The sequence below is a fragment of the Gymnoscopelus braueri genome, assembly GCF_963280865.1.
Source record: "Gymnoscopelus braueri genome assembly, chromosome: 9".
Taxonomy (NCBI): Eukaryota; Metazoa; Chordata; class Actinopteri; order Myctophiformes; family Myctophidae; genus Gymnoscopelus; species Gymnoscopelus braueri.
In genome coordinates this window covers 34478190-34495708 of record NC_137610.1, presented here as the reverse complement: position 1 = coordinate 34495708, position 17519 = coordinate 34478190, and the positions used below count along the sequence as shown (strand labels likewise).

At 42.2% G+C, this 17519-nt stretch overlaps 1 protein-coding gene across 3 annotated transcripts in view; it reads right to left on the bottom strand.

Moving 5' to 3' along the window:
• Positions 1-17519, bottom strand: part of LOC308091439 (GRAM domain-containing protein 2A-like) — a 42363-nt gene that overhangs the window by 22737 nt on the left and 2107 nt on the right. For all 3 annotated transcript variants that reach the window (XM_080437058.1, XM_080437057.1, XM_080437059.1), the window contains exon 2: positions 2393-2512. In XM_080437058.1, the coding sequence (XP_080293184.1) occupies positions 2393-2505 (113 nt within the window). In that variant the 5' untranslated portion in view covers positions 2506-2512. The remainder of the gene's footprint in view (positions 1-2392; positions 2513-17519) is intronic.

Genomic DNA, 17519 nt, shown 5'->3' with positions numbered 1-17519 from the left:
TGTGTGTGTGTGTGTGTGTGTGTGTGTGTGTGTGTGTGTGTGTGTGTGTGTGTGTGTGTGCGACGCGTGCTGTGCTGTGCTGTGCTGTCAACACATGTGACAAGTCTTTACTGAACTGAAGTGTTTAAACAGTGAGCTGGAGACTGCATGAGAGTCATGTATACTGTATATCCACAACCTGAGAGGTGAAGAAAATGTCACTCTCCATGCAAAGCACAGGGTTATGCTTCCTGGCAGAACTCATAGCATGGAGTCATTAGTCCATAGAGTAGACTAATGACTCCTGCTCACGCTCATGACTACTGGGTTTTTTCACCAGCTTATATATTTCCATATTTATGTTTAGACTGTACATTACTTCTTCTTTTTTACTCTGTTGAATTAACGTCCATTTGTATGACAATACCAGTGGTAGTTCTGCATTACCTGAGGCTGTACCAAGGTTATTATAGTTTTGTATTTTCCACTACTGTTTTATTTTTATTTCGTTTTGGCTTAAAGGGATATTTCACTTTCAATTCAAACAAGACACACAGCCACAACACTAGAGGGAGTGACCATGACCTGGTATCACCCAAATTTAGAACAAACAAATGGGAAAATTCTCATTCTACTACTCGGCCACCAAAATGTCAAATGCCCTAACAGACACCATCCATTAAAGAATGTGTATCACTGGTTTCTTTCCAAATTGGCCTTGAAAAACATCTATCAGGAGACCACAAGGGGAGGTAAATGCATTTTTTTTCCCATCGAAAGAAGGTGTCATTCACTGCCGCCGTATTGTATTTGTTGAGGATTTGTATTATTGTGTAGATTTTTTATGCTATGATGATGAATTGAATACAAAGTCCCCAGGATTTTTTTGTGTTATCCTTTTAACCTTAATGTCTTACTGTACCTCATACTGTTTACATTACTGACTAATAAAGTATTCAATCAATAAAATAAACATGAAGATCAAACACAAGTTAAACACTGCACTTTGTCAAAAACTTTTTTTTTTAAATTAGGACTCACTCAAATTTCCATGGGACTCATAACATTGTCCTTAGACTCATCTAAAAGACTACCTGTGAGTCCCGGGACTCATTACATTGAAAACCTAGCAACTGTTTAGGCATTTAGCAGACGCTCTTATCCAGAGCGACCTGCAAGCGCACAGGGAGCAATTAGGCCGGGGTTCACAGTGTCTTCTTGCTCAGGGACACCTTAACACAAACACCTTATGAATCCCAGCCGGCTGCTCTACCTCCTGAGCCACTGCCTCTACCAAAACTGAACCATTTTTTTCACTTAATATTGAGTGCCTTGGTTTGCTTTCATTCCAGCAAATAACTATGAAGCACTAAAATGAAGTGCTATCAAATCTGTAAACTGTTCCTGTGATCACAAGAAAAATACTGGGGGGAATGGACTGTATCAATCTCTGGTTTATAAAAATGTGGGAACTGCATTCTCTCCTGTTAAGCACAGGTAGGGGGAAAAATACAGAGCAATGACACTTCACAGATGAGTTATCAGCCCCTCCCTGTGAATTCTAATCCAGTGTGTTGGAGCTGGTCTGATGAGCAGAGAGCAGGCCTGTCCACACCTGCCCCAGACAGACAGCAAGACAGCAGACAAACACCTATCTACTGTACAGCTGCTACAGCACTAACGTTACAACCACACCTCAATAATGAAAAACCATCAAACGACTAGCCTGGCACTGCCAGACCAATTCGCATAATGTGAATTGAATTAGTCTGGAACCTCTCAATTCATTTTTTCCGAGAGGCATTATCAACAGGTGCAGACCGAAATGCCTCAGTCTGGACACAATTTGGATAAACCTACAACCAATCAGAGCAACGAAACATGCAATGTAGTAGCACTGAGTAACACATCTTTTGGCTCATCTGTTTTTCAGCAGGAAAATAAGTAATGTTGTTCATATTGAAAATAAACCCACCACATTTGGGGCCTTTAGCATGCTGGGAACTGGAGTTATGGCTGTTTAAAGCCCAACCAATAGGAACACAGAGGGGGCGGGGCTTAAGCAATTACATGTCCCTATTGGCCATTCAAGAGCACCTACCAAGTTTGGGGCGTTTAGCATGTGTTTAGCAGTGTTGGTGGCAAGTTTGGTGTGGATCGGACCAACGGTGCGCCTCGCAGGTCCGCATGTTACGTTTGTGACGTTCGTCCACCCACCGTCAACCCACCGTCAGTCGGTTGACCCTCTAGGCAATTTTGATTTAGGATAATGCAATTTTGGGTCATAGGTGGGATGGCCTACTTGGAAGGATTTTTAACTAATCTTGCTGGGGACCCCCTGGAAGATTCCTGGACCCCACTTCTAAAATCACTGCCCTATGAAGCATGCAGTAACGAGGGAGCCATTCCTCACCTGAAGTACGGAGGGAAGTGTCCGTCATCCTCCCTGGGGGGCTCCACCTGTTCCAGGAGGGGCGCCACACTGATGTCATCACCCTGCTCTGGATGCTCCGTCATCATCATCATCGTGAGCCTAAGGTTGAGGCACAAATTAAATGAAGTAAGTAAAGACCGCCCTCAACTTCACCTGGACACCTGCACACCTGTGCATGACAGTAGGGCTGCAACTACCGATTATCTTAGTGATTATTCTATCGATTATCTTTTCAAATGATCAAATAACTGAGAAACATGTTTTTTTATTTAAAAATAAATAAATATATATATATCAACAAATCAATGTGAAACAATTCAGATTTTTTATAATCAACTAAAGTAGTCTACACACACACACACACACACACACACACACCCTAACTGGTGACCTATGGCCTTGAAACTATTTGTGTCACAGCACCTTCAGATGTCTCAGAGTCTAATGTCTCAGTCCCACCAGTGACCCTTAGTATGAAAATGTCACATATATTCTCAGCATTCCTCACATCACTGACACCAGTGAAGCCACAGTGCTTCATAGCTGTCTATTACTGATCTGGTTGCAGATCTTAAGTAATGAGAGCTGCTGAATCAGTCTGGTAATGTGAGTCACACATCTGATCTTGCATGGTTTGGCGGACTCTTTGATGTTTGTGGATATTTTAATCTATATATAACAGCTAGTTTAATGAGGAGTTTAATGTCTCCACGAGAAAGGACTTCTGGAGAGAGCAGAAATGGTACTCCAATTGAAAGAGTCCCACATCTTAAAAACTTAAATACTTTTGTTTGGATGACCAATTTCTCCTTAAGGTCCATATCAATAATCTGGTTTGGAAACAAACAAACAAACAATTGCTAGTTGAAACCTGTTTTCTTATACAGATAGATCTTCTAAGCATTTCTGAGAAATAAAGGCTGAATGAAATAATCAATCCCTATTTTTGGCAAATCTTTATAGGTGAAAATCAATACAAAATTCTAAACCTTAAAAAAATGTATTCACTATTTTTGCATGACACCGTTGTGCGACTAAGTATAAAATCATGCTTAAGTATTAATCGATTTGGTGATGTATAGTAATATTTTATATATATATAAACATGCTTATAGATTATTAGATTAATCTAAAAAGTAATCAATAGAATAATCGATAGTTGCAGCCCTAATCAAAATAAGGCCAGGCTTGATAAGATTCCAGGTATGGGAATGGCATCCTGACATCCCCATTTCATGTACTCCAAACATCCCCTGGCTCAGTGTTTGACTTCCTCACATTTGTTTACATTTGTTTATGTTGTTCCGCACTGTGTCCCCCCCAAGTAAAATATTCTTCATGTTTCTAGGCAACGATGTAAGGAGAGCTTAGAGTCGGCCTCAGTGAAACAGAACTGAGAAAGACTTGCTTTGTAAAGGAATGTAGAATTGTACATACTAACGTTTTTATGCCAACTGTCAACCTGCCTTTCTTACATTCAAACTCTACAGAAGTGCCCGCAAAGCGAGCAGAAAGCGACATACTGCAAAGCCAAAGGGGGATTAAAAAAACATTTGCTAGTTGGAAATCAGATTCCAGGTTTTCAAATGAAGTGATAATTCTAGGTGTGAGTAGCTGGAGGTGGGTGGAGTGAGCGGAGGTCTACCTTGAATTTGTAAGTGGGAGAGTGTCTCTGCCACAGCAGGCTGGTCATGCCTTATTAGAAATGTAGTACACTAGAGGCGGACAGTATTTAAAAACTGGCTACATAGTTCGGGACCAAAAAATCTTCGAAAAATTCGTAACTCTCAAAATAAATAAATACAAATGCAAATAAAACAAATGTTAAAGTATTTATATATCTGAGAGGAGAACTGTAGGGAGAGAGAGTGGGACGGAGAGAGTGATGGAGAGAAAGAGAGGGGGAGCGAGAGAGAAAGAGAGTGGAAGAGAGAGAGAGAGAGAGAGAGAGAGAGAGAGAGAGAGAGAGAGAGAGAGAGAGAGAGAGAGAGAGAGAGAGAGGAGGAAGAGAGCATGAGAGAGAGGGAAAGAAAGAGATATTTAGAGTGATGGAGAGAGAGGAAGAGAGAGAGAGAGAGAGAGAGAGAGAGAGAGGGGTAAGGGAGATATACTGTAGCAAGATAGAGAGTAGGAGAGAAAGCAAGAGATAAAGCGAGAAAGCAGGGGACAGAGAGTAAAAGAGAGGCAGAGACAGAGATGGGGGGAAGGAAGCGAGTAAGAGCTACAGGTATAATGATGAGGAACTGATAGAGGTGAATATCACCCTGCCAGTCATACAACTCTGCTCTGGGTAGATAAGATAAGGAGCAGATGGTAGCGAAGAGAAGGAGAAGGTGTTAGAGAGAAGCAGATACCGTGAGTTCTAAATATAGAAGAGTAACCTTGGGTGCCGAATGAATGGCAGCCTCTGCTCCCTAATAGTTAGGATATGCAAATGTACAATGGGAAGGGTATTCGCACATTATGTGGCTATGTGCAAATGCACTCACTGTAGCAAATACCCCCAAAACAACATGGTTAGAGCTGAAAGTGCATCCCTACCACATACAGAATAAAAATAATCATGTCACTTTAATCACGGGAGCCCTGTCACTTGGTTCATGGACATTTTGTGAATTTGGTGGCGGCTAACCTCGCACCACCAGGCTTTCCAGTAGCGGCAGCATCAGTGATCAGGGTAGACTGTGTCACGACCAGTGTGATTAAGCATGGTAAAACAGGCGAAAACAACATGTGCTTACCCAGAGAGGTAGACGGTTCTCTCTCTCTCTCACTAGGAAATCCACACAGCAACAACAAACTACTTTTCCAAATGGATCCTCAATTGTATGTCGCTTTGTTCACTTTGGTGAATTGAGTTGAAAAATGTTCAGCTTCAGTGATTTGTGCATATTGCTCTAGTTGTATCGCTTCGGGTGTAGAGTAGACACAAAAATTATGATTTTATAACACTACCACACAAAATAAATGTTTTTGTTGTGCTCTTTGTGAATGCACAGGAATACAAATCAAAAGAGAAGAGGCTTGCACACCCACTACACATCAGTGTTGAAGGCTGGATATCCGAAACGTCCATGTCATCTAATCTTGTGAGGCATATGGAACAATGAAATAAAACATTTAGATTTGATTTAATGATTTCTGAGTGCAACCCTCTCTCTCAGTTTATTGGTCTAACGCACCGGAGTGCTCAGAGTGCGGTGGTAATAGAAACACTGCACAGGAATAGACACTAACACAGTGAACTGAACTGTTAATGTACATTCCCACATATACGTGAAAACGCTGCTTACGCAACCTTTTCGTACGAGGACACAGTTTATACATGAGGCCCCAGTTGTTTGACAACCAACTAGAAAATTACAACATGACTAGAATCTAAACTCCAGTCGATGGCATGTTTGCAGTCAAGTTTAGCCGTGGACATTGTTTACACTCCATGTGTGTGCCGACAGGTCGACCTATACAAACTGTTCACAAATCGTATTGTTGAGGTAAGGCACGTCTACAAAAATGCCAGACTGAAGAGCAGGTAGCCTTTGGGTTCCTGTTAGAGCCTGACCAATGCCAGATTTGTGGGTCCAATGCCAATTCCAGTTTGGAAATTCCTAGACCACAGATTACCACATTTTTTACCCATATAAAAACTTTTAATTGATGTTCATGTTATTTATCTCAAATGCAAAAGAAATTGAAAATAGCCAATCTACAAGCTCACAACCCATTGCAGAACACATACAGGCACACACATGGCTATATTGGCTATTTTTTGGGCTATGTTTTCTATCCACGAGTTTCCAGTTTCCCATGGGGTATTTAGGGAATTATGGGCATCACTTCCTGTTGTCAGTCATTCTGGACAGACTGACGACAGGAAGTGATGCCCATAATTCCCTAGGAAACTTGTGGATAATGACATGCTCAAATAGGGATGCCAGATTGAAAGTGGTAAAAAAAAATCAGGACACATCGGCTGTATAATTGGCTAAACCGATATTTCAGGCTGTCTAGTCTATATTCTGCAATACCGAATTTCTTATTGCTTCTCAACACTCATTTATAGATGGTATGAATATAAAAGATGTACTCCTGACTACTCATTTTTAGAGAGTTTCTAAATTTGACAGCCTAATTTGAAAATGATTATGATGTTGCAGCAGCAATGTTCCATTCTTTGGGGTGTGCCCTGACACTGAGCACACACCAACACACTTAACACACCAAAAAATTTTATTTCATTCTTACACGGGCTCCCATTATGCCAACTGAGGGGGTCGACACACTGCAGGAGACGGGACTCTCTGGAATAAGTCAACGTCCATTTCAATGATGGTGAGTGATTAGCGACACATCAAAGATAACACTTAAAATGTCCGGATGTCTCCTTTAAGATATTGCCAAATAAACTTTAATCTAATTCATTCTGCACACCAAAATAGAAGTGCACAGTTTATTTGAAAACAACACACCCCTACCAATGTGACTAAATAGGGCAGCTGATTGTATTCTATGAAGAAAACATCATAATATTTTGTGAAGCTATCGATCGGTAGAGAAGAGGACACCTATTTACTGCTGATAGTAAATACACAGCTGCTACTCCAGACTGCCACCGTGCAAAAAAAGGATTATTATATCCAAAAGACATATTTTGGTGAAACGGTTGGGTGATCTTTTTTACTATAGTTTATTATCCTCCTTTGAATTACTCACAGGTGGCATTTATTTCTCTGGCTCTTCCGCTAAAGTTACGTAGCCTATACTATGAGCACTCGGTTTGTAGGTCATCATTGCCATTTGCCGGTCACAAAACATTAAGAATAATGACGTATCGACACACTTTAAAATCCCTCACTGGATAGACCAGACCCTGCTGAATCTGGTTGCAACTTATTACTATTATAACATTACCTCACCATACTTTAATTTAATATCAAATAAAATATACTTGGAAAAATCACTGCACTCAGAAGGGGCCATGGTGCTAGAAAGAAAACACAAACAGTAGTAAATAATAGTAAGTAATAAAAGAGAAGGAGGTTCTGCAGAATTTGCACACTTGGATCAGTGCAAATTTCTTTGATAAAAATGCCAAGCTTTCGGTCAGATGACCTTCATCAAGACGTCACCTTCATCGATTGACTGAAAGGTTGGCTTCTTTTTTTTTTATGAAAGAAACTTGCACTGGTCCAAGAGTGCAGAAGCTCCTTCTCTTACTGTATATTATATAAGATAATATATATATAATATATTATATAATATAAAAGCTTGGATGCAATCACCAAATGATGTGTTACTGCCAGTAACGTCAAACTGAAGCTTTGTGTCAGCAGTGCCACCAGTGTAAAATGTGAGGAGGCTTGGTGACACACTCTGTGCTGTTGGAGGGCATCCAACAACTGTTCTGAGAAAGGCTGAGTGAAGGGGTTGTGTGTGTGCGTGTGTGCGTGTGTGCGTGTGTGCGTGTGTGTTGGAGTCTGCCACACACGAAGCCGGCCAGTCTCCCATTGGTTGGCAGGAAGCAGAAGAACAGAGCGGATTGTGTGGTGTGTTTGTGTGTGTGTGTGTGTGTGTGTGTGTGTGTGTGTGTGTGTGTGTGTGTGTGTGTGTGTGTGTGTGTGTGTGTGTGTGTGTGTGTGTGCTGGGGGTGTAAGAGAAGAGGGGAGGGTGATGTCATTGGTTAAAGCCTAAGGACATTCATTCTCTGTGTTGGGACAGCTCTGTCCTACATCAGCAACAAAGACCACTGGACATGTCACATGATGACCAGGGTTTGCATTTCAGACCAGCCAAAAAATATGAAGCATAGCATCAGCATCATACTATCCTCATCATGCACCAATACCAATTTTAGCAGGTAAAATTCATGAGAAGTAATAATAAAAAACAAATAACAGAGCAGCACACAACCAAGAAATTGAACTGCCAACCTTATGGTCGCAAGCCTGCTTCAGTAAAAAAGCCAGGTGTAAAACACAGGGCCAAGGTGGTTCGTTTGTCGGGGCACGGTGGCGCAGTCGGTAGCGCTGTCGCCTCACAGCTAGAAGGTCCTGGGTTCAATTCCCGCCGGGGACGCTGTGGGCGCTGGGGGCGTGTTCTCTCCTCCGCGTCATCAGTGCCCATACCCTAGGTGGGGTTGGTGAAAGGGCCTTTCTGTGTGGATTTTGTATGTTCTCCCCGTGTCTCCTAGGGTAGTTAAAACCCTCACAAAAACATGCAGTAATCCTGGTCACTATACTGCCTCCCCCTGGTCAGCCAGGGCGCCTGATGGAGGGGAAAGGAACTGGTTGGAATAACGTGTTCCTTCCACGCGCTACGTCTAACCAGGGAACCTCCCCCCAGTCAGGTGATAAGAAGCGGCCTGCTTGCTCCTCATGCATTGAAGGAGGCATGAGCTTGGGCTCTCCCTAGGCTGGCAGAGGGAGAGTAGCGCCCATGATTACATAGGCAATTGGCACTGGGTGAAAAAATATGGGTTACAAAATTGTGGGATAAAAATTATTTAAAAAAAAAGAAAAAAAGTGGTTCGTTTGCCTAGGGGTGCTCAGTCCATGGGGAGAGGCAAATTGATTGAATACTTTATTAGACAGAAATGAAAACAGCACGAGGTATAGTCATACATTTGGGCTAGAAGGAAGGAAGGAAGGAACACAAAAAAGTCCTGGGGACTTGTTTCCATTGTGGTCCTATGTATTCAATTCATCAACATAGCATAAAAAATTACACCAAAATACAATATCAAATATAAAACACTATACTAGTGAATGCCATCACCTTTCTATGGGAGAAGTGAGATTTCAGATTTGCCTCCCCCTTTGGCCTCCTGAAAGATGGATTTTCAGGCCTGTTTTGAAGGACGCCAGTGATTTTTTTAAGGAATGGTGTCAGGGCATTCCACTCTTTGGAAAGACAAAAGATACACTAACAAATTTTGGATGGTAAACTCTGTTAAGCCCCCTTTCCAATGCAGCTTAAGCACCACACCACACCACACCACACTACACCACACCACTCTGCATCAAAATATCTACCGTTTCCATTACACAAAAGTACCCCCTCTCAAATCCACAGGTATGAGTAGCAGACTCCGGTCATTGACACTCATTTGTAATGTAAACATAGGTGGAGGTCATTGCTTTTTGTATAACAATGTAATGTAGGTGAGTGGCCAACTGTCCTGTATACAAATGCAAATCACCTGTGCACGTGCGGGTGAGCCATTTGGTTCGGTATGAACCAAATGGATCCTTATAACTGTGATTATAATACAATATAGATTATAATGTATTACAACTATGATAATTATAATACACTATAATGAATTATAACTGATTATACTACTACAATATAAATTATTATAATTTATTACAACTATGATAATTATAACACACTAGAATAGATTTTAACTGTGATTTTAATAATCTATATAGTATTATAATGTTTTACAACTATATCCTGTTCTAAATAAAAAGTCGGTGAGTGATCAGTCATTATGAAGTGTTTGGCCCCGCTTGGCCTAGCTCAGACCTACCCAGGACTGGGTACTTTTTAGGCACCAGTTTAGTACCACTTACACACCACTCTACCCACTTCATTGTAGTGGAAACCGAGGCACAAGTGGGCGGTGTGGTGTGGGGTAGGGTGAGGCCATGCATATGGAAAGCCGCCTTTAGTGGATCACTTTAATGGCAGGAAAGTGAGGAAACAGATGCCCTTCATCGGTGTTGAGGTAGGACAGAGAATACAATTATAGAAGGATACACTCCTACATGATTACACATAGGAATCATTCACTCAAATCCTCATGCCAAGATGCAATGGCTTTTCACCCGCCTGACAGTCAGTCAGTCAGTCAGTCTGCATAAAGACGGCCCCATACAAACAAACAAAAAAGGATATATAACTTTTGTGTAAAAACACAACAACATACATTTTAAAATATGTATTGGAACTTGTAAACATCCTCTCTAATACAGTGTGTATTTGGAGCAGGACATATTGCTTCTCCACATGGGAGAAATGAACAGCAGCAGTAAAGCCCCTGAGAAGCAGGCTATAACTGTGCTTTAGCCTGCTGCTACTGCAGACAATGCTTCACACACACACACACACACACACACACACACACACACACACACACACACACACACACACACACACACACACACACACACACACACACACACACACACACACACACACACACACACACACACACACTCTCTTTCTCTCTTTCTACAGTGTGTATGGTTGCTAAGCAGGAGGGCTCTTTTCTCTCCGTTGTTATGGTAACAAGCAGTTTAAATGAGACGTTTGCAGCTTTCCTCTCCCTACTTCCTGAGCTCAGAAACAGACCCCCCCCACACACACACAAATATAGTGTGTGTTTATAGCCTGTATAACATGTATATAACGACGCAATGTGACATAGCTCTGCTTAACACAATGCTGTACCCCCTCCAACTGTATATACTTCTTAAACTGTTGTTATTATATTTTGACACTTGCTTTGGCAATGTAAACGTACTAGAAGTTCTGCCCGCTACGCGGGCAGAATTCTAGTACCCCCCCCCCCTACCCCCCCCAAAGAAAATGTCGTTTGGGGGTACAAAATCATGGGATAAAAAAAAAAAAAAAAAAAAACCCAGAGGGTCTCACCCCCCCCCCCACCCCCCTTAGGGGTCCCTGGAGACCCTGGGGTCTCCAGGCCGTGACCTACAGACACTGCGAAGGAAAACTGTGAAGCCACAGCCACGCATGCAAGATGTTGCACATGAATTCTGCAGCCGCACTGAGGCGCTCCAACACAAACACTCTGACATTAAGCTTCACACAACAAACATCAGCAGCACACACAAACATTCACCACAATGACAAACAAATTACGTCCGCGCAAAAATAAGCAAGGGCTCGCTTATTTTGGGGTTCAAAAATCGTGGGATAAAAATTTCCCCCAAAAAAGTTTTTAAATTTTTAACAGCGCATCGCCTCCTGCCGTCCTTCCTCTCTCTCCATCTCTCTGGCCCTCTCTCTCTCTCTCTCTCTCTCTCTCTCTCTCTCTCTCTCTCTCTCTCTCTCTCTCTCTCTCTCTCTCTCTCTCTCTCTCTCTCTCTCTCTCTCTCTCTCTCTCTCTCTCTCTCTCTCTCTCTCTCTCTCTCTCTCTCTCTCTCTCTCTCTCTCTCTCTCTCTCTCTCTCTCTCACGCTCATTCTCTCTCTCTCGCTCTCTGTCATGAATAATTGAGCACACATATGAAGTGAAACAACTAAATTCTATCCAAACGATATGTTATAAGTAAATTCCGTGCCTCAGAGAAGAAGTTTGAGAGCGTTTTATAAGCTAAAGTAAGAAATGAAGGCACTCGCACCCTGACTCGCACAAAACAATGGCTGGCGTTCGTCTTTTGTCGGCTGCACTCGGAGCCATTCGGGCTCACTCGAACTCGCCACCTGATTGGCCAGCTTTTGCTGTCAATCACAGAACGATGAGCGACGTTGCCATGTCCAGGTTTTGTAAGCGTGAAGTGGGTGTAAATTGGTTAGAGAAAGTGCGTCGACGCATGCGCAGTGGGCAGCTTTGTGTGTTAGGTTGCTTGTTGCTCGCTTAGGTTGCTTGTTGCTCGCGCACGATCTGGCAACAGCGGGTTTTTTGGTCGGGTTTTTTGGTGGGTTTTTTGGTCGTTGCTTTCTTCAGCCACAATCGGGATTGTAGGTTAGATGTTTTCTCATGCCAATAAAGCTTCTTTGAATTGAGCTGTGTGTGTGTGTGTGTGTGTGTGTGTGTGTGTGTGTGTGTGTGTGTGTGTCTAAGAGAAGAGGGGAGGGTGATGTCATTGGTTAAAGGACATCCCCTCTCTCTGTGTGTGTGTGTGTGTGTGTGTGTGTGTGTGTGTGTGTGTGTGTGTGTGTGTGTGTGTGTGTGTGTGTGTGTGTGTGTGTGTGTGTGTGTGTGTGTGTGTGTGTGTGTGTGTGTGTGTGTGTGCGTGTGTGTGTGTATATTAAGAGTCAACAAAGGGTCGGGACACTATACATTCTTGGTTGACCGACTCTTCTGTACTTTATGACATTGCTGTTTGCTTGCTAGCTTAAAGTGGCCTACAATGATGCCCTGAGGATACTACTTAAGGTCCCTAGATGGCATAGTGCCAGTCACTTGTTTGTAACGTGTGGAATCCACACATGTGAGCAGTCGCGTAACGAGGCAACAGTATGCCCCGACGCGAGGTGGTCACAGCGGGCCCTCATGAACGCGCATGTGCACCCGGACGCGAACATTTTGCGGTTATTAGTGGTTTCTGATACTTTTTTCGCGGGTTTGTGACGGATTTCGGGTACATAAACAACAGTTAACAATTACAATGTTGGGGCACACCCAAGTTTATTTTTTAAGTCATTTTTATTTTATTTTATATATATACATTTTTTTTTTCCTGGGTGGGGATGTGCCCCTAACGTCATGGGCCCCAACGCAACCGCGTTGTCTGCGTGACGGTAGTGACGCCCCTGCATGTGAGGCTCTCTATGTATGGATTCATGTCTCGCCTGGATGAGTCCCAGAACAGTATTATTGAGGATATAGTCAATCCTGGGAATAGCTGTCTCCGGTACTCGTCCAGGCTCCGTCACTGGAGAGTCAGCCTATATTTATGATTTTAAGTTTTATTTTTATTGTTTCATTTGTTGTGTGATGTTGATGATTTGTATGTACTCTATGGACCCCCTGTGTGTCTGGAATAAAGTTTGAATTGAACGCACACGCACGCGCACACACAGTAGAGCAGGTAGGCCGTTGTTTCCATGACAGGCGTACAGGGAACCATCTAGAATGCTGCTGATTAAATCACTGAAGACCTGAGGGAAGCCAGACTGCTGTATCCAGTGGGATAGACAGTGCTTTTATTAATATTGTTGCTGTCGGGTGGAAACCTTGTATATCCAAAACCGTTCCTTTCTTATTATCTAAAATAATAATAAAGCAGTGAAAATAGCCGATACACAAGGTCACAAGTACAACGCGTCACGATGCAATACGATACAAGGTTTCTGCCCAACAGCAACAATATACATCCCTCTGTTACATAACACATCAAGGTCACAGATCATGACTTGGTTTGACCTTTAACAGGCATTGTTGTTGAGCACTTTAACCCTGGCGTCCCAATTTTGTAGGCAAAAATAAAATAAATAAATAATGAATCGAAAGGTTTCCAAAATAGTAGATCTACAAGCTCACAATGCATCACCCATTTTCTCTCCTATTTTATTTAACAGGGCTTAAGTGGTTAATACTGTTTTTGTTGTTTTGTTTTGTTTTGTTGTGTGTTTGTGTGAGGACAAGTGTTGTAATTTAGACATCAGGTGTGTTGATTGGGGACATATTTCGAATTAAAGACACAATTGATTTTACAGCAGTTTAATAATGTTAGGCATCTTTTAGGAGTCACGCCATGAATGCAAGCCAATGCAGAATGCAGTTTCCACAAGAGCAAAACCTACATGTGTTTGTGTGTGTCTTTGCCAAATTCTCTCTCTCTCTCACACACACACACACACACACACACACACACACACACACACACACACACACACACACACACACACACACACACACACACACACACACACACACACACACACACACACAGTTAGAAATCTGATCCATGGGGTTATCCTCGACTCGTAGGTCAGCCAGCCAACATCATGGGTTCCAAGCCCAGCGCATGACCCGTGTCACACGTCCTCCTGTCTCTGTCCTATTTCTGTCCACAGTGAGGTCCAATTACACAACAAATGGCTTTAAAATTATCTGTAATAACTCTGATTTACAGCAAAACCAGCCACAACCTCCAACCAACATATCAGGACAACCCACCACCAGGCACCTTTACATTCTAGCCACATATAGACTCATGAGTGAGCAGGTAGGGTTCGATTGCCTAGCTCAAGGTCAAGGACACTGGTGTTCACCGGTGTTGTCTCTCAACTAGTATATGGCTGATAATGGTGATCTCATCTATTATAATTGGCATCATTATAATCAATATTCTTGGTACTGTAACAATCATGTTATTACAAAGCAAACAAGACAGGTCTAATAAATAAATAAAACTTACAAACTGAGTAAAAATACAATTTATTAATAAAAAATGCATTATCAAAAAATCAATTATAATATATATATATTTTTTTTTGCTAAATCGATTGGGTGGGCCAGCTTTCTATGTTCTTTTCCAGCCCACCCGTGGCTACGCCCCTGCAGTAAATGGAAACTTACTGTAGTAGGAGAACTGCTTTCCATCATCATGAACAATGCCTACAAGTCACCAATGATGAGCCAAGATGCTACTGTATATGAACTGTGATTGACATGGCAGTGTCAGCTGAGCTGTGTTGTTCGCTGTGATTGGTCTACTTTTGCGGGCACTGTGATTGGTGTAGCGATGGCATCAACTGAGCTGTGCACTGTACTGTAGTTCTACTCCTTTTCATTTATTTATTTTAACATGTTCAAAATCATACAAAAAATTGATCTAAATCTAATATGGGAATCAGTATGGGTTCCAAAACTTGGATGGATGAGTTCTGCTCTGTCAGTAATAAACAACTCAACTGTGCAGGTTAAGTGTTGGCCTCTTCACATTCAACCCCAACATGCTAAATTCAATACGGTAATGACAACACAAATCTGATACACCATTAGGAACTAAGTACGTCGGGAACGATGCAAGTTGCATTACCCACCCGGTAATGCAACCCATTGTACCTGTTGTCAGAGTACTCGCTGTACCCGTTGTTAAGAGTACCCTGTGTGGTACCCATTAGAATCTAATGGGTACCACACAGGGTACTCTAACAACTGGTACAGCGAGTATGTATTATCTAATGATTAGATATTACAATCCAACATGGGTTATTTATAAATGGGCAACAGCCTACGGTACTTGGGAACGAAGCAAGTCAGGAACGATGCAAGTTGGGTATCCATAACCCACCTGTTTATGCAATACCCGCTGTACTTGTTGTAGCCTAGTTGTTGTCAGATTACCCGCTGTACCCATTGCCAGAGTACCCAGTGCGGTACCCACTGCCATATGACCGATTGGCCAAATATGGACCTACAGGGATCACTGATGTTGCTGACATCGTGTTAATGACGTAGTATGGTCATGAATGACAGATGACCCTGCAGACAGATAATCCATTTAGTGCATTGTTCAGAACAAGAATGGAGTTCTGCTGTGCATGCTGCTGCTTATAGTGGTGCAGCGGCATAAATGTGACGCAAAGCTCGGCCAATCAGGGAAGCCGATGCCGCCGCCCCCCCCCCCACACACACACACACACACACACAGAGAGACAGAGAGACAGAGATTTGGTGCGTCCTCCACAGACCAACGGACAGAGACAGATACAGATACTCATGGATTTTCGCTTCTCGACAACCGCCGGTCTCACCAAATTCCCACTTGACACTGCAGTGCACACTTCGGGGTCATCAGCGACACACACACAAAGTTTGAAGACTATCGGTCAGACGGTGCCCAAATTATGCCCGGGACAAACACACACACACACAGATAGACACAGGTTTCATGAATGAAGATGTCAATATGAATTACCAAATTCAATTGTAATTGCAATTAAACTGTAATGAAAATAATAATTGAAACTCAACACTCTTTTAAAGACTACTTTTGGAGATAGGAGAGTGTAGAGACCAGGTCCTCTGGCACTGGTCTCTTAAAATGTTCAAGAGGGAAAAAATAAAACTGGAACTAAAAGGCACAGAGAAGCAGCCTTCAGCTACTATGGTCCTACAAAGTGGAACAGCCTGCCTGTGTGAACCTGCGGCTCTCTGAATCCATAGACAGTTTCAAAAGAAATCTTAAGACACACCTTTTTAGCATTGCCTTTACCTAGGTTTTAGCATTACTCCTTTTTAATTTCTATTCTTCTTACATTTGCTTTTCCCTGTTGTGTTTTCTTTCAAAATTAATGTTTTTAAAAACATTTATTTTATTTTTTGTGTTCTGTGAAGCACATTGGGTTGCACTTGCTGTATGAAATGTGCTATATAAATAAAATGTGATTGATTGATAGAGATACAGGGAACAGGAAGCTGAGGGCAAAGAGACAGGAGACATGCAAGACAGGACTGATGACTGATTGGAACCTTGTTTCCTTGTGACTCACAAGGAGCATAACTGGCTGGAGCAGGAGGACCCTCCTCCACCCCCCACCCCCTGCTCATTACACGCATGCACCTGTGTTTCTGTGTGCACTATCTAATATGTACAATGTTCAATACCTGTAACATAACTTGTGCAATAGTATTGCTATATTTCTAAGTGTGTCCAGCATGACTTGTCTAATCACACCATGTGTTTGTGTAATTGTGCTGTATAGTTGTGCTAGTGCTCTGTAGTACTGTTATTGTTGGATTTTTTTTTTTTTGTGCTGTGTTGTTGTATAGCGCTGTACAAATAATCAAACATTGTGTTTTATGTTTTAAAATTATGTAATCGTGAAACCTGACGATTGTTTCAAACACCTTCTTCGGACAGCTGTTGTACCTTGCCCTCATCTCATTACACAACTTGCGTGTTAATAACCAGAACAATGTACAACCCATCTCCTCATCCATCAGGCTCACAGAGGAACAATAACATCAGAGGCCATTACATACCATTTGACCAAAGATATGACACTGATGAGCACAAAGACAGTGCAGCCCTAGTGTTAATGTAGTTGTGTTGCTGTAGTGTTTGTGCTGTGTAGTTGTATTGTGTTTATACTGTGCTGCGTGTTTGTGTAGGTGAGTTTCTGTAATGTTGTCTTTGTGCTGTGTTTCTGTAGTTGTGTTATTATAATGTTTTTGTGCAGTGCAGTAGTGTGTTTGTGCAGTCATGTTGTTGTTGTAATGCTGTTTGTGTGCTGTGTTGTTGAGCGTTTATGTTGTTGTAATGTAATGTGTTTGTGGCTGTGTTTGTGCAGTGTTGTTGTAGCAGGGGTTCAAACCTGCAATATTTTTCAGTGAAAGCCTGTTTTGTTTCAGTGCCTCTGCTCTGGAGACACACATTGAACCAACACACACACACAAAACCATGC